This window comes from Dermatophagoides pteronyssinus, unplaced genomic scaffold (genome assembly GCF_027571235.1).
Source record: "Dermatophagoides pteronyssinus isolate colony J.1.1.1.1 unplaced genomic scaffold, Derpt_VIB-CSIC_2022.12 sq0007, whole genome shotgun sequence".
NCBI lineage: Eukaryota > Metazoa > Arthropoda > Arachnida > Sarcoptiformes > Pyroglyphidae > Dermatophagoides > Dermatophagoides pteronyssinus.
The window spans coordinates 772499-791140 of record NW_027461531.1 but is presented as its reverse complement, the minus strand read 5'-3'; the positions used below and the strand labels follow the sequence as shown (position 1 = coordinate 791140).

Sequence of the window (18642 nt, the reverse complement as noted above, 5' to 3'; positions counted from 1 at the left end):
TGAAATTTTAATATTGATTCTAATCATTGTCATTTTTTAAAAGTTGGTTCACAAATCTCTTTTGACGAAAATTCACGACAATACAACATCAAGTTCTATTCATCTCATCCATTAATCTATTTAAAAAATAACGAAAAAAAAAGTTACAAGCTCATATGACAAATGCATTAAAAAAATGGAAATGGAAATTATCATTGACATTGCACTTTATATTTAGGAATATGAATGTATTTCATATCAATCATGATGGTCATCATGGATTCGTGCATTGTCGATAATAATTTAATAATTATTATTATCATGCAATACAGACACACGAATTGACGGTTCGATGGCTTTTGCCATGAAGCTATTATTAGCGGATCAATTTTTTTTCGATTGACACAATCGCTAATCAAATGATCAAAATTTTATTTTTCTCCTACCTAAGCAAAATTTAGAAATTTTCAATTACAATTTTATAATTAAACAATCTCCAATGTCAATATGTATGCAATAATAGATACTTAAGCAAATAACGTCATTTCACAATGTCAATCTGTTTTTCACTATCGTTTACATTTATACTCTTGATATGATGATCTAAGATGGAAATCACATTAAAAGATTTCTTATTTTTCTTTTGTTAAACAAAAAAAAATTGACACGTTTGATTTGTTGATTGATGTGATAGTCAGGTGAATGTTTAATGATGCATAACAATGTCTTTGTAATCTTTATTGCTTTCTCGATTCTTCTTTGTTTGACATCTCGACAATATCGATGACAGTGTTAGAAGTGGCTGCTGATTGTTCAATATTATTATTCACATTGTTATTATAATTAGTGGATGGAATAGATTGATCAAATAGTATTTTAATCAAACGAACATAAGGACGTTCGAATGTACAATAATGACAAAATGCCAATAATGTAGAAATAGATGCAGAACCGAGACCGATGAATACCTAAAGATGAAAAAAAAACAATAATTATTATCATTTATTAAACCAATTTGATTTTAAATCATACCAGATTGAATAAACTTATTTCGATTGATTGACGAATGGTGAACATATAATGCCAAATAGGTATAATATGAATCAAATAAATGCTAAATGAAAGTCGACTAAATGGTTGCATGATTTCAGCTTCGAGAAAACGTTGTATGATTCCACCCTGTCGTCGTACACATTGCCAACATAACCAAAAAATTCCTAATGACCAAATGGATCTAACTAAACCAAACATTATGGCAGAAATTAATGGATCATCAACAGGTTTGTCCGTATCAACGAATGAATATGAACCAAATGGTTGCAGCAGGAATAATGGCCCAAGTATAATCCATATTAGGTAATTTTTCCACTGAAAATTGATGAACATTACTTTTGCTTTCTTTTAGATATTTATTATAATGCACATACTTTGGACATTTGTTCGTTTTGATGTTTTCTTTGAGTCAACCAAATACCAAATAATGCTCCAACAAAATAGGGTATCAAATGATTCCATGTTGCAAAAATAAAAAGTTCTACTTGTTCCATCGGAAACCTTGTTAATTATTCCTAAATTATTATCATGCTCAATAATGAATTAATTTTAGATTACCGATAATTTGGATGCAAAAAAATAGATGGATTAGGTGCTGAACCCCATCCAAATGAAACAATTATAATTGGTATGAAAAATCCAAGGCCAATCATTATAATCGAATATAAGATGCTCAACAATGATCGTCTTTTCATGAAAAAATAGATAACAATGTACAGTAGGATATGTAGTTGAAAATCGGCACTCAGATACCAATGCATTACATTGCACTATGGAAATTTAATTCAAATTGAATAAATGAGGAAAGCGTATATAAATCTTGATGACAATGTATTTGTATTTACCACTTTTTCTGATGGAAATAGATTGCTTATATAACCAAAACTTAAATACCAATTCTTGTAGCAAGGTTCAGTAATGAATCCTATATAATCAGAATGAAATAATGGACCTTGTCCAATGCGTGGCCATAATAGTAATAAACATGTTGCACCTAGTAATGATGGTGTGAAACTTTTATGAAAGATTTGATTATTTTCAATAACAATGGCCTACGAGTAAAGATTACCGAATCCAACGAAGCCATATATAAGTAAAAATATTAATCGATCGATTTGACCGTTCAAAATTAGTATTCAATACAGTATACACGGTAAGTGCACCACTTATGAAGAAAAATGTTTCGACAGCTAGACCAGCATTAACGATGAAATGTGCAAATATATTCCGTATGATAGAGAAACGTGTGTTGACCGAATGGATCGGTGACACGAGATCTTCATAACGAATAAACGGATAGAATAGAAAGACATGAGCCAACACAATCCAATAGATGGATAAAACTCTTAATCCATGGATGAATTTGAATTGAGTTTTTTCGCCATTCGATTCATGCTGCTTTGATCGACTAATTCGAAATAATGTTCGTGCATTTTCAATCAATGAAAAACAGTTCAAAATCTCTAGCATGCCTCTAGTCGATTCTGTTCTTTTGACAAATAATTCCATTATTGTAGCAATTAGTAGCAATAATAAATGACCGAGAAAGATAGTCCTGCATGGAAAATCGTTATTTAAAAAACGAAGGGGTTGAGACATCATCTTACATAATTATTTTCTCGCCCATTCTCACAGGTACATTGATGGTCTGCGTTTTTCGATCCTGACAAAATCGCATTCGCGCACGAAGATGCGATTCCTTTGGTATAAAGACTAATATTCATTTTAGCAAGATGGTAATGAATGAAAAAAAATAATTGTAAAATTTACTTTCAGTAACAATATCGTTGATTTCCATATCGTTACAACTAGACGGCAAACAGAATCCATTGTTGATGCCAGAAAAAGATTCCCAATTATATATGAATCGAATCGATTCATACAAAGTTTCCATTTCATCATTATTGAAATTTGTAGGTAAAGGTGGATTCTTTGGATCGGCCACGTCTTGTAATTTAATCTCCATTATACAGTACTTGCCTTCAATATCATTATTATCCGCTGATTTTATTTTGAGACATTCATCGAAATTTCCAGGTTCAAAAAAGGTACCTTCAAGAATACCGGATGGAAAATGACCATTCGCATCCCACACTGAATGATAAGAAAACAATAAAAAATGATCGTTTCACTGAATCTAGAGTTGTTCACTCAACTTTTTATAGTCCAATTATGTCGAAATGGATTCCGGAAATATTCATTCAATGCATGTCGACAGCCATGGCTTACATTTGTTTGAGTTGATAATAATTTTTGCAAACGATCATTCCAGGTGATAAATTGCTGTCCGAAATTGGACAAATCGAATTTATTATACCATTGTTGTAAAACTCTGGATAAATCGGTGTCATTATTTTCATTATTATTATGATTAATATTCACCGATTCACAAACAAGAATCTGACAAAAAATTATGGCCGATAAAATTTTCATCATGTTAATTTGCATTTTGCTAAATGATTAAAAACTCAAAAAATAACAAACGATTTGAATGATTTTTTCTAACAAAAAATATAATTTAAATAAATCCTTGAAAATTCGGTTAAGTTTTTAACAAAATATAAGGTTTTATCATTTTTTTTAATTCAGTGGAAAAAACCAGATAGAAATAACAATTTAATTATTGACAATGTCATTTGCTTTTGTTATTATTTTGGTAATTTCTTTATCCACCGTAGTTCTTTCGATAACCATAATGCTATCGATAATGTAAGCATCGCATTGGCCTGATGAGCTGAAGCGATTTCGATTGGTACGTATTTCAATAATGCAGTTACGCCAAGTGTCGCTTGGGTTATGATGGCTAAGGCTAATAGATTCGATGCCATTCGTGCTTTTGTTGGTAGCTTAAGCTTCAATGAATATGCCCAAACACTCAGGACAAAAATGGCTGTTGATTCACCAAGATGTCGATGTATAAATTGAACACAAGTTGGATTTTCAAAAAAATTTTTCCATAATGGCTGTTGACGGAACATATCTGTTGGAATCCAACGATCAGCCATCTTTGGCCATGAATTATAAACTAATCCAGCATCTAAACCAGCTACGAATGCACCGGATAATGCCGTGGCAAATATGAACAATTTGGATCCTGCAGCTAATCGTTTAAATAGAATCAATTGCTTGGTAACGATAGGAGTTCCTTTGATCAGACTATCAGGCCAAATATTGACAAGACCATTATAGAAAATGAGAGTATAGAATACCATAGCGGTACCCAAATGAGCGGCTAAACGATATTGACTAACACGAGGTTCATGTGTATATACTTCCTTCTCTTCGAGACCACTTTTGACCATATACCATCCAAGTAATCCTTGAGCAGCTAGGAGCGAACCAAATATTCCTACGCGAATTTTTGTAGATTTATTCAACCAATTACGTGACCAAAACAATGCCGCAGGTATGAAATATATAGCACCGATCGTACGGCCTAACATACGATGAATATATTCCATATACCAGATTTGTTTAAATTGATCCAATGTGATTTCTTTATTTTTGATTTTGAATTCTGGATATTGTTTATATTTTTCAAATTCTTGTTCCCATTGATCAGTATTGAATGGTGGGACCTCTTTGAATGGATGCCAATCGACCATGGACAACCCTGATTCAGTCAATCGAGTAATGCCACCGATGCATATCGTCACGAATGTCAAACCTGCACACGATAATAGCCAGAATCCAATGATACGATTTCGCCGAAGAAGAGTTACATTAGATTCTGGGACAGTAGAAAATTTTCGTAAAGAATGTTTTATCGATTTGAAATGAATAGACGATTTCGGAATAAAATAATGCCTGACAACATTCTGACTGTTACGAAGATTTGATAATATCAATGGTCGTACTGTTTGAACTGATAAAGCGTATTTAATTTGGTTACATAAATTGCGTCTAAATAATGTAGACATCATTTTTTAAAAATCAATAGAATCGTCAAAGTTCAAAAAATTGCCGAACAGCTGTGCATGGAAAAAATTGGCCAAAAATTTTCCGAATTTTAATTTTGTTACAGTAAACCGTTCATAAAGCATGTGTAATGATATTATTAATGAATTCACCTGTTATTGTATAAATATACACACATAATGACTTTAAAAAAACTTGATACTCTAGTTTGAAGATAACAAATTTATGATACAATGAACAAGGAACAAAATGTCTTATGTTTGATGATTTTCGAGTCTTTGAGTGCCAACAAGATACTCATATTATTATAAGGATACTGTATGGTTTGTTTATGGCAAGGCGATAGGCTGAAAATTTAACGGTGACATTTTGTTCAACGAAAGATTGTCCTTCTCGACATTCTCACATGATTTGATCATACTTTTTTAAGCCAATTCTTTCCTCAATCAATTCAAACCGTTTGCTTCTTTTTAAATTTTATTTTTTGTTATTTTAAACTTCATTTTATTTATTGCTTTCATAAATAAACATGGCGTCGAAGGACAAATCACCACAACAGATTCCTAATGTAGTCAAATTTATTTTTGGTGGGACAGCCGGGTATTTATTTCTACTATTTAGTTTTTTCCATACAATTTCATTAATAATTCATCGATATTTGACCATAGTATGGCTGCTACTTGTTTCGTTCAACCTTTAGATTTGGTGAAAAATCGCATGCAATTGAGCGGTTTGTTTTGATTTTGATTCGATGATGAATATTCGTTAATTTGACTATTATTGTAGGTGTTGGTGGGAAAGCCAAAGAACATAAAACCAGTATCCATGTAATACGAGCAGTTGTTGCCAACGAAGGTTTCACTGGTCTTTACGCTGGATTATCTGCCGGTCTTTTGCGACAAGCATCATACACAACTGTTCGAATGGGGGTTTATACATCTTTGTTTGACTGGTATAGTCGCGAACATGCACAAGGAAAACCGCCAGGATTTTTTATCAAAGCCGGTCTTGGTATGACTGCCGGAGCAATTGGTGCTTTTTTTGGTACACCAGCCGAAGTATCTTTGATTCGTATGACATCTGATGGTCGTTTACCGCTTAGCGAACGTCGTGGTTATAAAAGCGTTTTCGATGCCCTCATTCGAATCACTCGTGAAGAAGGCGTTCTAACATTATGGCGTGGTTGCATACCAACAATGGGTAGGGCAATGGTGGTCAATGCTGCTCAATTAGCATCATATTCGCAAGCCAAACAATTTTTATTGTCAACACCATATTTTCGCGATAACATTGGCTGTCATTTTGCTGCCTCAATGATTTCTGGGTTGATAACCACTGCCGCTTCTATGCCCGTCGATATTGCCAAAACTCGCATTCAGAATATGAAAATTATTAATGGAAAACCCGAATACACTGGTGCAATCGTAAGTGTTTTTTTTGAATTATTAATTTCATCATTATTTTTTAAATTTTCATTTTCATTCAGGATGTTTTAACAAAAGTGATTCGTAATGAAGGTTTATTTGCCCTGTGGAAAGGATTCACACCATACTATGCCAGATTAGGTCCGCATACAGTGTTGACGTTCATTTTTCTGGAACAAATGAACAAAAGTTATAAAAAATATGTATTTGGAGATACATCTTCGGGTGGTGGGCTTTAACAAATAATTTTGCTTGTAATTAATAGAAATAATGAATATTGTTAATTTCCAACCCTTAATTATCCAATTTCTTTTAGTGATTTTTTATGATGATTTTTTTCCGCTCATGTTTTATTTCAATTTGTGGAATTTAGCTTTATTATTATTATTATTAAAATAATCATTCCCGGTTTTTTTTAACATTCGAAATTTTTCTAACAAAACAAAAAAGAAAATATTTAGAGTATGAACGGTATGAGCGCCATCTCTGGTCATCCATCATCTGTTCCAATCAAGTAAATTAATTTTTTTTTGTTGTTGCAAATATTCAATCGAAATCATTTATTAAAATTAAATAATAACAATAAAAATGAATGAGAAGGCATTTTATCTTCTTATGACATGTTGAATGTATAAGTTATATTGTGTGTTAAATCTTCTGAAAGAAAAAAATTTTTTTTAAGAAGGGTGATTTAGATCGTAGCTAGTGTTGGAAATCTGTTTTATATTTTAACAGATATGTTTTGGATTAAACGAACAAAAAATCATATATACATTGATGAAGATTTTTCTAAATATTAACGAAATCAAAATAACTACACATACAGAAAAAATTCAAAAAAAAATCAAAATTTGCCAAATGAACAATTTAATCAAACAAACAATCAGAATGGCGATATAACGAAAAACAGGATATATTGACTTTTTTTGGCACAAATACCCTCTTTTTTTGAAAATGGCCATAACTTTGTTGATGGCCCGTTGAATATCACATTTAAATAAAACATGACTTTAATTGTAAGGTGACTTCATTTCGTTTAGTGAACGAAATTAGTAAAAAAAACAAAATTAAAATGAAAGAAAAAGGAATCAAGGGTACTGGATTATCACACTTGATGACATTTGACGGTTGAGAATGGTGGATCAGATTCAAATTGTCTTTTATTAATTGACAATTTGATTTTCTGTATCGTTGACTGCTATAGGCATAATGTTTGGTGGTTTCAGATGTGAATAAGGTGAATGCGGCACACCAATCACAAGAACATGATGCTGATTCAAAAAGAAACGCCACATTGATTGATGATAGCCACGGGCATCCAGGTCCCAAATTCGAAAGCATTTGGCAACATGTAGCCATGTCTGAAAATCTCGAGAATTTGTTTGTCTTATATAAATAACGTAGGTTCGATGAGTAACAGGATTTTCATACGAACTGGTTTCATTCCAAGAAAAATTTATCACTGAAGATGGATCGGAAGAAGGCATTGATGACGGTATAAAATCGTTTTCACAAGGATCTTTGGAATGATCGACTAAACGGGCAGCTTTAATCAATTTTTCAATCATTCGTTCATAATTATCTTTTTTCAAACTATTGTAATGAATGAAATTAAAGGAAAGAGTTAATTAAAAATGAAATTACTATTAAAAACATACCTATTTAGATCTCTCATCCGAACATATGGCAAAGTATTAAAGGCATGTTTTTTGAAATATACATCCTGGAAATATGAATTCATATTAATACCAGAAGAACCGAAATGATATGTGCGAGAAACATCCGGAACAATACATTCACGGTCATGACGTATGTCAGGCAATCGCATCCACATATCCCAATCCCATAGTTTTTCAGGTGTCGGCCATCGAGTTTCAAGCTCTTCTTTATAAAGTTTACGACTCAGTATCCATCCAAGACCGGGCATAGTTTCCACTCGATACAGTAAGCTAGGATCATGACTGGTATGCTCATAACCTTGATCATTCCAAGCTGAGACACAATATAAACTTGAATCCTGCTCCAACAATGGCATTGTTTGTCCAAAATAGCCAAAAAAATCTGGCGAAACATCGAGATCTTCTTCAAGAATAATGGCATATTCAGCATCCGGGAAGAGATTAAATGTCGCTGTTAAGCTAGCCTTATAATGTTGAGAAATACGAGCGTTTTTAATACCGATCGGGGTATGTTGAATTCCTGAGTGAATATAAAGAAACAAAAAATTATTTAAGCTTCAATCAATGATCAGTCATCATACCTCGAAGGCCAAATAATTTGGTCACTTCTAATGGTTCCTCGAAGTAACCGTCAATGAAAACGGTTATCATTGATGGATTACAACCACGAGCAGTTAATAGGGTGCGCAACATTCGATAAAGATATTGTGGACGATTTGATGCTACAATCGTTACCGGCACTCGCGATATGCGTTCATATTCGTTTTTTTCATTTTGAGGTACTCGGGATAATGAAGAAAAATCAATCATGGCAGGATCATTGCAATTACATACAGAACCATATCCTTCAATACGCGAACAAAATGATCGTCGTCGCCGATTTTCTTCATTATCAGACCATTGTTTACATTCAGATTGTTCGACTGGTACCAATGGTACTGTTGCTTGTAACAGAACTGGTGCAGCCCAGCTATTGAAATCGGGAGATTTAGCGTAAGCTTCTCCAAAAACTTCGGGTGAAGATTCGCTAACATCTTGTGAGTTTTTACGTACAACAAAACACCACATATCACGCCATCCAATCTGATGTGATCGTTTTGAACCCATTCGTTTAAGTAAATCACGAGCAGCTTGTTTCATTTGAAATGTTCCTTCATCTTTGACAGTAAATACAATTATTCGTCCATCGGTTATCAAGTTGAGAAACAAAGACATGGATTCATCTTCATGTGGTGAATAGGTATCAAATAATCGTTGAGCCATGATTGATCCGGTAGATTGATGTAAAACAAGCACATGAATTCCTCGTCCTTTGGTCTCATCGGCATCATCAAGAACCTGATGAAAAATATATAAGCATAATTAATAGTAAAAGTCCGTTTGTCGATTTGATAGCTTACAGTAGTTCCATCAACCATAACATAGACTCGAGATTGACTGGATAAAATTTCCAATTTAAGTTGCCGTGAAACATGACGGCCTTCGATAGCCTGAACAGATGTCATTGAATCACCAATATCAGAATCATGTTGAAATTTTATATAATTTGATTGATCAAACGACATATAATTGGTTCGTTGCGAATCAATAGATGCATCTAACGAAAGATAATTTCCGCCTGAAGAATCGGATGCGCCATCTGTCCAATAAATGATTTTTTGTTTATTGATAAAATTATCCAAAATTAAGTTATTAACAAAAATAAATACTTACCAGAAAGGGGATTAATTTGGCTGAAAATTGTTTGCTGATTATTTCGTAAACGATTCGTTGTATCGATGATGAATAAAATATTTACGATCACAGTGGCAATTAAGACCATGAAAAATATGAACTGGAAATGAAAATAAATAAATGTTACTTTTTGAAATTCGGACAGAACATGAATAAAATTCAAATTGTAAGAATGAACAGTTCTTAATAAAAGTCTTAAAATTAAAAGTAAATTCAATGCAATCGTAATCATCATGTCAACAACAACCATTTTAAGAAGAAAAAAAAACCTTAAAGTTTTCTGGTGTTAAATGAAACATTTCCTGTGTGTGTGTGGAAAAAACCCAAAATGGGCAAAACTTTTATCCATAATATATGCATATAAATGTAGATTTTTTATAGAATCTTTATGTAACATTTTCTTGTCAATATAAAAAAAACATGAACGGAAATTGAATTGAATTGAATAATCAGGATATTAATACGATTGTGATTCGATAGAAAACAGAAGACATTGAAAAATCAAAATCGGTTTTTTTTTGTTGAAAAAAATTTACCCAGAAGAAAAATCAATGAAAACTTTCATGGAAATTGTTATTCGGGATTATTACAATCTGGAAATGAAAACAAAACTTTTTTTTCGAGCAAGAATCAAACTACAAAATAATAACAACAAATGCCACTGTATTAGAATAACAATCAATTCAAATAAAAATACAACCTGATTTGGAAGAAAAACAGGAATAGTTCAAATTCATCATCATTCAATATAATGGATTATCCTACTCATTCTCATGGATAGAATAAATGCGTTACACTGACATGACAAAAATGACGAATAAATTATTAATCAATTTAATCATATCAAGTTGTAAAGTACAATAAACTGACATTTTTACTGATTTCATTTCATTTTATTTCATTTTTGGTCATTATCAAGGTAAAAGGTTACTATGGAGTATATATTATTGTTGTTTTTTTTCTTCCTACCAAACTCATCAATGTGATTTGAGTCAAACAATTTATGAAACAATGAAAATAAATCCATTAAATAGTAAAGCAAAGAATTTCATTTTTGTTTTCCATGTGATTGAAAAGTGTATAATCATAACGGTGATTACTGAATGGACAACAACAACAACAAAAAAAGTCATGATGATGACGAAATGACCAAAGAATCAAAAAGCCAAAAAAGTGTAATTGTTTGAACCAACATGAAATAATGGTACCCATGATAATAATTTCAAAACAAAACAAAACAAAAAAACGAATATCAATGAAAACTTATTCCAAAGAACAATTTCAAATTTTTTGGACTGTAAATTTAAAATTTAGTATTGAAATAAAAAAAACGAACCAACTCTACAGTTAAATATATTAGATTGATAATCCCAACAATTTTTTATTCCAATATGTCAGTGTTGAGATTTTTTTTTAATAAAAAAAGATGCTGTGTTGGAAATATTGAAATTTATTTCATTTAAAATTAAATTAAAATTTATCGTTAACAATACGGGCACAGTTTGAAACACAAAATAAAATGATAGAAAGTAAGAAAAAATGCTTTATAATTTCAATTTAGTCATTAAAAATGATGATGTTGATGGTGTAACAATAAGAAAAAAGAGTTAAAAAAAATTGAACAAAAAGTATGCTTGTTGTTTCATTCAAAAAAAATGATTCATTTTTCTTTAGGAAAAAAACATCCCAAATGATCGATTTATATATTTGATGAGTACCCATATATAAATTCAATCGTTTCGATTTTGGAAAACATACCAAAACAAACACATTGAATGTCCATCGAATCAAGGAAGCAAATACTATTTCTGATCTAGAATAAATTGAAGTTACATTACATTACACATCATACCATACACACGCATACAAACGACAGATAAAGAATTGAATTCGATGAGTTTGAAAACTTTTCAATTCCAGCGAGAGAGAGAGGGTGAGAAAATTCTTGATCAAAAAAAGAATAGAGAGGCAAAAAGAATTTAAGTTGATGGTCAGAGAAAAGCAAAGCAAAGAAATAGAATATTTATTGCTTTAAGAAAAACGAAAAATTTTATTTTTTCATTTTGCTTTTTTTTCAATTCGTGAATGTTTTTCTTTCTCTCACTCTCACTCTCTCTCTCTCTATTCTTGAAGGTCCCAACGGTGTATTTAGCCTGTAAATTGTCCATTATTTAACAATGAATGAAATTTCATTCGATTCTTGTATTCTTGTTTGTTTGTGTGTGTGTGTGTGCGGTGTGATATGATGCGATGCAATGTGCGTATTTTTTTATTGAATATAATAATAATAATAATCAAAATGTGAAATACATTTCGATATTGATGTATATCGATGATGATCGATCGATCTGTTATTGTCAGTCAGTCAGACAGAATTTAAGAGAGATGAAGCGAAATTACAATCATCCAAGAATTTTGTCTATTTTTTTCTGGGCTAAAAACAAGAATCATTTGTGAAGAAAATTCATTCATTCATTGTATGAACCGGAAAAAATTCTCTATATTTTTTTTGTGAAATTGAATTTGTGCGTAAAACAATGGTATACAAACAAAAAAAATGAAACCGAAACGAAACAACCTAATGGAATGATGGCTAATTGGAAAAACAAAAACAAAAATTTCATTTTTCTCTCAACAAAATATTAGAATTGATTTAGAGTAAAGTTATTACACAAAAAAAAGATTAAAATGATATTGATATTCACCTGAAAAATTTTGGCAATTATACGACGTGGTAAACGAAATAATAGAAAACGTTGTTGATTTGGATGACAACAAAATAATGACCACCATATTTGATGACTATTAGATGATGATCTATAATGATGATGATGATGATGATGTTTTATAGATTGAGATATTAATTTCTTTTTATCTTTGATCAAATGGTCCGATGATGAAGATGAAGATGAAATAATGTTTTGGCTAGTGGCATCATTCAATTGTTGCTGCTGCTGCTGCTGCTGTTGATGATTATTATCATAAGGATGTGATGTTGGTGGTGGATGATAAAAACATGGCGAAGAAGAAGGTGGTGAACATTGATACAATTGATGATGATTATATGAATGATGGTTATGATGATAGAAAGGATTTTCGTGATTCATTGCTTGAAATCTAGTCACATTATTCGAGCCATCATCATTCATCATTGTTTTTGTTGTTGATGAGGAAGATGAGGATACAGGTGTTGTTTTATATCTTATCATATTCGATCGAATATCGATTTGATCAGTTTTATTCAATTTATCATCATCACAATTATACATTGGATTAATGAAAAAAAATTAGATGAAACAAAACCACATTGATTTTGATGAAATTAAGCGGCAGCAATTTCGGACATTTAACCATGGAATATTCAAGCATAACTATTAATTCGATATAGATTATCACAGGTTTTTATTCAAAACTTTCTTCATACAAATATTATTATCTGGAAGGATGCAATAAGCTTATTATTCAAGCCGATAACAATTGAGTCGAATTCATCCACCGCTGCCACCACCAGCACCTTCATTCATAATCCAATATGGCCAATTTGTGAGGATTTTCTATTTAAATGAAAATAAATCATAATGTCAATGAAAATCAGAAGAAAAAAAAAACAGAAAATTTATAATAACAAAAACGATTTGATTATTGTTTTGTTGATGAAACAAAACAAAACTCGAAATAGAAAATCAATAATTAAATTCAAAGCAAAATTCATTTGTATTTTTTTTGCATTAAATACAAGATTATCGAGGATTTTCTCTGGTGATTATGGTATTTGAACCATTTATTTTGTACAATAACCCTAAAGTCGTGATGTTAAAAAAAACAATGCAATAACAAAAAACAAACAAACAAAAATTCTAATTTCCGTATTCAAATTTAATGCATCTGTTTATTTTCCATTGCAATTGTTATAATGTTTTATAATGAAAAAAACTAAAACCAGAATAATATTTATTCTTTGAATCTGGTTCGTTTTTTTTGTTGTTTTGTTTTATTTTGTTTCCAAACAAAAAACATCATCATTTGATCAAAGAACTTTTTGTTTTTTTGCTCATTGTTGTTGATGAGAAAAACTATTGTTAAAATTCTATGAGTTTTTTTGTTTTGTTTTGTTTCACTCTTTAGTTGACAAGTTCATAGAACCAGTGAAACAAAAAAACGTAATGAAATCTATTCCTGATCAAGAGATTATCTTTTAGACAGAGATCAATCCTCATGGGTAATAAACACAGAATAGTGAATGAAAATTTCTATCAAAAAAAAAAAAATCATCATTATTGTCACACAGTTGTCGAAATAGTCATCATATTATAATAATGATGATAGCAACGATGAAAAGCATTAAATTGAAAAGAAGATCCAATGATATTCGAATGAAAGAGTAAAAAAAATGAATAAAAACAGAAACAAAAAATACAGAATCCTTTATGATTTTCATGATCAATAATGAAATAAAATATGATTTCATTTCATTTCATTCATCGTTTTCGTTTTTATCAATTTCAAACTGGATTCAATATCAAGAGAATAAAAATCAAAACGAATAAAACCTAAAAGAACAAAACAAAAAGTTTTAAATAAATTTTGAAAAAAAACAAATGTTTTATTCTTCAAAAAGAAACCATGAAAAAAGAGAAAGAAAGATGTTTCACATCATACATTTTTTTTTTGTTGAATGACTGACATGTGAACTTCAACTGAATTTACTAACTTTATTATTTCAACAATAAAGAATATGATCATCATTGGCAACAACAACAACAACAACAAAATTACTAAACTAAATGTTGGCCATAACCAAAAAATTTCAACAAACAAAACAAAACAAAAAAGAAGAAAACAATAAGATGATAAAGATATGATATTCACCATGTGAAAGTTAAATTCATTTTTTTTTCTCATTCACTATTTTCAAGAATAATCGAAAACAAAATTTATGATCCTTGGATGAATGAATGAATGAATGAATAAAACAGCCAGACAACAAACAAACAACAACAAGAAAAAAAACTAATCGAAATATGAAAAAAATAAAATTATAGATTGGATCTTCTTTTTTTTTTTCGTTGAAAAGAATTCAAATTATGAAACAAAAATATATATCTGTGTGCTGGCCTTGATTCACAAAGCTAAAGTTTTTATCCTTATTTTTCCTTTCTATACTTTTTTTTCTTTGATTGTAAGTAAATTCATGCAAATTCATTTTCGTTTTTTTTCCTTCAATGCATGCTATATTCGCATATGTCTATCGTATCTAACACAAACATAAAGTTTTATTTTTATGGATATTATTATTATTGTTAGGATATCGAATCCTGAATAAACATCAAGCAAAAGAAAATTTTTTTTTGCCAGCAAGCAGATGTGTTATAAGAAGAAAACAACAACAAAAAAAAGTCGGTCATTCATATCGACATAATTGGATTGAGATGTTATGGTTAGATTTTTTTTCTTTCTTTCTCTTTCGCTTTTTTTTTGAATCAAGTCGATAGCTAATTGCTATTTGGAATGTCCAGAATGCTATCATTAGTTTATGTTGTAATTGTCATTTGTTCGTGTATGTGTGTGTGTGTGTGATATAATTTGATTTGATTACTGTCACTAGAATTTCAATCCAATAGGTTTGTTTTGATCAATAGATTATATTTATCATCATCATTGTTGTTGTTGTTGTTGTTATTGTTTCAGGGTTTTAATACAAGTTAAATATTTGTGTGTGTTTATGCTTGTCATTAATTGTCATTTTTTTGGTTTAGAATCGATTTTTTTTTTGAGGATTTCTTCGAAATCAAATCGATTAGAGAGAATTTTTTTCTTTTCTTAAAACATTCCAATCATATTTTATGATGATGATGATGATTGAATCGAATTGTTTTATATGTTAATGACAGTTTTTTTTTCATGATTTTATCATCAAATGTGATTGATAATTTATCATTGATATATTACATAGAACAAATGAATGAATGATTATTTTATCTTGTTCAATGTATAATCGTTATCATGGGAAATACTTTGAGCTTGAAGATTTCGAATGGATAGTGATTATCAAGTTTTTTTTAATATCTAATTGAAATATCGTGTAACAAGGGTTATATAAACATTCATACCTGACAGATAGTCATTCAATTTGATCAATCTCTTACCAATGGATTCTTTTTCTTTTTTTGTTGTTGAAATCATCATCATCATTCTCATCAAGTGCAATGATTGCATTTGAACGAAAATAATAATAATTAGACGATCAAATGCATTTCACATGTTCAAACATATCATCATCATCATTGATAGATTTGTGTGTACAAAGAATTTGACTGAATTTTTTTCTTCTTTTTTTCGAATAAATTCTCAACCAAAAAAAATCAGTTATTATAAACAAACTTCTAATTTTATCCAGAATTCTATTTTATTTTGTGTATGATACAAATATATAATGATGATACGATTCTAAAACAAACAAAACAAAACAGGAACCACACAGTTTGATTATTATTGTCAGATATATTGTTGATGTTTGTACAATATCATCACCCTTTTATATTTGAAATGAACCAAAAAAAAAGATGATACGAAACATTAAATATATTTTCTATATAAAGGCTATATCAATAATATTCAATTGCAATAATCGGTTGCATAAAACATTCAGTATGTTTGTGTGTGTGTAAATATATTGAATGATTAATGGATCATCACCATACATATCTGTGTGTTTTGGTTTTCACCAGAAAATAAAACCAACAACGAAAAAAGAAAACCAATTTGATATACTATAGAATAAGTGAGCAACTAAAAAATCTGATAGAGATATCAGAGACCTTTATTATTTTCCTGGAACACAAGTGTCGATTTTTTTTTTTGCTAACAACTAAAGTAATGATTGAATGAATGTGGAAAAAAAGTAATATTTTGTTTTTGCAACGAACTTTATAGCAACAACAATAAGGACAAAAAACTTGAAGAAAATTTTTCGATAATTTAGATTCTCAATCATTTTTTAATGATCATTACCATCATCATCATTCTGTCGATCATCATAATGATGATCCAAAAGAAACAGCATAGGATTGAATGAACAATCAAGGTGATCGAACACGGAGAATTATTATTTCCATCATTAACAGTTAGTTTAAAAAGACAAAAGTAAAGTAATTTTGTTTTTGTTGCGGAAAAAATTTACACATTGTCAATCCTCTCAAGAATAGGCTATCTTTCTTGATCTCAAGAGCTGATTTATTTTTCATCCAGTTAAATTTTCTTTAAACAATTATATTCAACAATAACAACAGAGAAAAAAAACGTAGCAAAATTTAAAATATAATCAACGGCAAATAAAAAAAATAATTCTGGATCATTAACACTGTCTGCCTGTCTGTCAGTCAAGTGATCGAACACAATGAACAAACATTCAAACAGAATTGAAAGTTTAGTTTGGCAAGCAAACATTTTTTCTATTTTGATTGACATTTTTGTATCAAACGTCTGTTTTAAGCAATTCTTTTTCTTTTTTTGGAGTGAAATGAAACAAAAAACAATACGATAAAAAAAATAGAGAAAAAATTCAATCAACCGACGTTTATTTATCATTAATTTATTTGGTTATGAATGAATATGATTTGGTCATCATCATCAATGCATTTTGGAGATGAATCTGAATTAAATCAAATACAACAACAAAAGAAAGAAAGTGAGAAAGTGTCTGCTATTCAAAAAAAATGTGAATGTTATTACTCAAACAAAACAAAACAATGGTACCATGGTATACCATTGAAAATTATCATTAACATGATTGACATGATTTGTTTATACAATACAATGTGTGTGTGTGCATGAATTCGATTCATTCATTTGTCGAATAACCAAAAATAAAATGAAAAAAAAGTATCACCTGTCACCTTTGTAAGAATAGCGAACAAGAACAAAAATGTCAGGAAATGTGTGCTGTCTATTCATAAAACTCCTCATTTAGATTTTGTTTCATATAAATAAATATTTTGTCTATTGATTGTCATCATCGGTGTATTCAAAAGACGTGACTATTGCAACCAAAAAAAAAAACTTTTATCGGCTGTCAAATCTCGATCATTTTTTTTTCCAATATTGAATATCTAGGGTTATATCAAGATAAAAGTATCCCAAAATCAATATATTCATATTTATTATCATTATTATCATCAAATAAGTAAAAGAAAAAAAAATGAGAAGAAAAGAAACATGTGATATATTGAATTGAAAGAAATCAATATCCGAATTATTATTATTATTATTATTAATCAATGATGGATATCATTCATATACATCATTTAGTATAATGGAATTTATTTGATTGCATGCAAGAAAAAAACTAATCAAATAGAATCATGGAATGAATCAATTGAAATGTTTATGATAAGAATGTTTTAAAAAATTTAAACTAAAATTTCCATTTTAGTTTTGCTATTCTTTAGTTACAATTTTCATTGATAATGTTTATGTTTTTAATCAAACTTTGTTTTTATCAATGTCCATATATTATTCATTTGGAATTATATTCGATCGAAATTAGATGAAAATTAGCGATTAAAGAATATACAGATACTAATCATTTAATGTTTGTAAACATTATGTTCGTGGTCATTAGTGTTATATCAAAGATTTTGTCATCAATGATCAACATTAATGATGATGATCATTATTGGATTTGGAATTTTTATCATTCTAATCATCATCATCATCATCATTACCAATCTGATGAAAATGGGGCGACAACGATGTATATGATAAGAATTATTTTTTCTTCTATTCAATCAGCTAAATAAACATTTATATTTTGTTAATATTTATTTCACTTTTCTGCTAATAATTTTGACAAAGAT

The 18642-nt window shown here is 29.8% G+C and overlaps 4 protein-coding genes across 7 annotated transcripts in view; 1 reads left to right on the top strand and 3 right to left on the bottom strand.

Moving 5' to 3' along the window:
* Positions 1–391: 391 nt before the first annotated feature.
* LOC113799572 (nose resistant to fluoxetine protein 6-like) lies at positions 392–3592 on the bottom strand. Its single transcript, XM_075820704.1, has 9 exons — positions 3189–3592; positions 2803–3126; positions 2640–2745; positions 2102–2587; positions 1878–2046; positions 1591–1802; positions 1407–1533; positions 1012–1347; positions 392–947 (listed from the first exon to the last, which is right to left on the bottom strand). Exons 1-9 carry the CDS (start codon positions 3478–3480, stop codon positions 717–719), a joined length of 2283 nt encoding a protein of 760 aa, XP_075676819.1. The 5' UTR covers positions 3481–3592; the 3' UTR covers positions 392–716.
* A 1-nt stretch (position 3593) lies between these two features.
* Positions 3594–5033, bottom strand: LOC113799591 (heme A synthase COX15). Its single transcript, XM_027350253.2, has one exon. The coding sequence runs from the start codon at positions 4953–4955 to the stop codon at positions 3681–3683; it is 1275 nt and encodes a 424-aa protein (XP_027206054.2). The 5' UTR covers positions 4956–5033; the 3' UTR covers positions 3594–3680.
* A 97-nt stretch (positions 5034–5130) lies between these two features.
* Positions 5131–6787, top strand: LOC113799605 (mitochondrial 2-oxoglutarate/malate carrier protein). The gene is made up of 4 exons (XM_027350268.2): positions 5131–5550; positions 5619–5680; positions 5737–6374; positions 6437–6787. The coding sequence occupies exons 1-4, from the start codon at positions 5480–5482 to the stop codon at positions 6611–6613; spliced, it is 948 nt and encodes a 315-aa protein (XP_027206069.2). The 5' UTR covers positions 5131–5479; the 3' UTR covers positions 6614–6787.
* A 132-nt stretch (positions 6788–6919) lies between these two features.
* LOC113799561 (protein O-linked-mannose beta-1,2-N-acetylglucosaminyltransferase 1-like) overlaps positions 6920–18642 on the bottom strand; it is a 33836-nt gene continuing 22113 nt past the window's right edge. For 3 of the 4 annotated variants that reach the window (XM_075820700.1, XM_075820701.1, XM_075820702.1), the window contains 6 exons: positions 12493–13341; positions 9767–9887; positions 9454–9692; positions 8635–9391; positions 8033–8573; positions 6920–7967 (listed from right to left, as the gene is read on the bottom strand). In XM_075820700.1, the coding sequence (XP_075676815.1) occupies positions 7538–7967; positions 8033–8573; positions 8635–9391; positions 9454–9692; positions 9767–9887; positions 12493–13056 (2652 nt within the window). In that variant the 5' untranslated portion in view covers positions 13057–13341 and the 3' untranslated portion in view covers positions 6920–7537. Of the gene's footprint in view, positions 7968–8032; positions 8574–8634; positions 9392–9453; positions 9693–9766; positions 9888–10056; positions 10102–12492; positions 13342–18642 lie in introns of those variants that run through there. The other variant, XM_075820703.1, reaches the window with a different exon arrangement.

Coding starts and splice junctions, on each gene's coding strand:
- LOC113799605 (XM_027350268.2), top strand. CDS start 5,480: ATGGCGTCGAAGGACAAATCACCACAACAGATTCCTAATGTAGTCAAA. Junction 5,551..5,618: donor ATTTTTGGTGGGACAGCCGG/GTATTTATTTCT, acceptor ATTTGACCATAG/TATGGCTGCTACTTGTTTCG. Junction 5,681..5,736: donor AAATCGCATGCAATTGAGCG/GTTTGTTTTGAT, acceptor CTATTATTGTAG/GTGTTGGTGGGAAAGCCAAA.
- LOC113799591 (XM_027350253.2), bottom strand. CDS start 4,955: ATGATGTCTACATTATTTAGACGCAATTTATGTAACCAAATTAAATAC.
- LOC113799572 (XM_075820704.1), bottom strand. CDS start 3,480: ATGCAAATTAACATGATGAAAATTTTATCGGCCATAATTTTTTGTCAG. Junction 2,047..2,101: donor ATATGGCTTCGTTGGATTCG/GTAATCTTTACT, acceptor CTTTCATAAAAG/TTTCACACCATCATTACTAG. Junction 1,803..1,877: donor TATTTCCATCAGAAAAAGTG/GTAAATACAAAT, acceptor AAATTTCCATAG/TGCAATGTAATGCATTGGTA.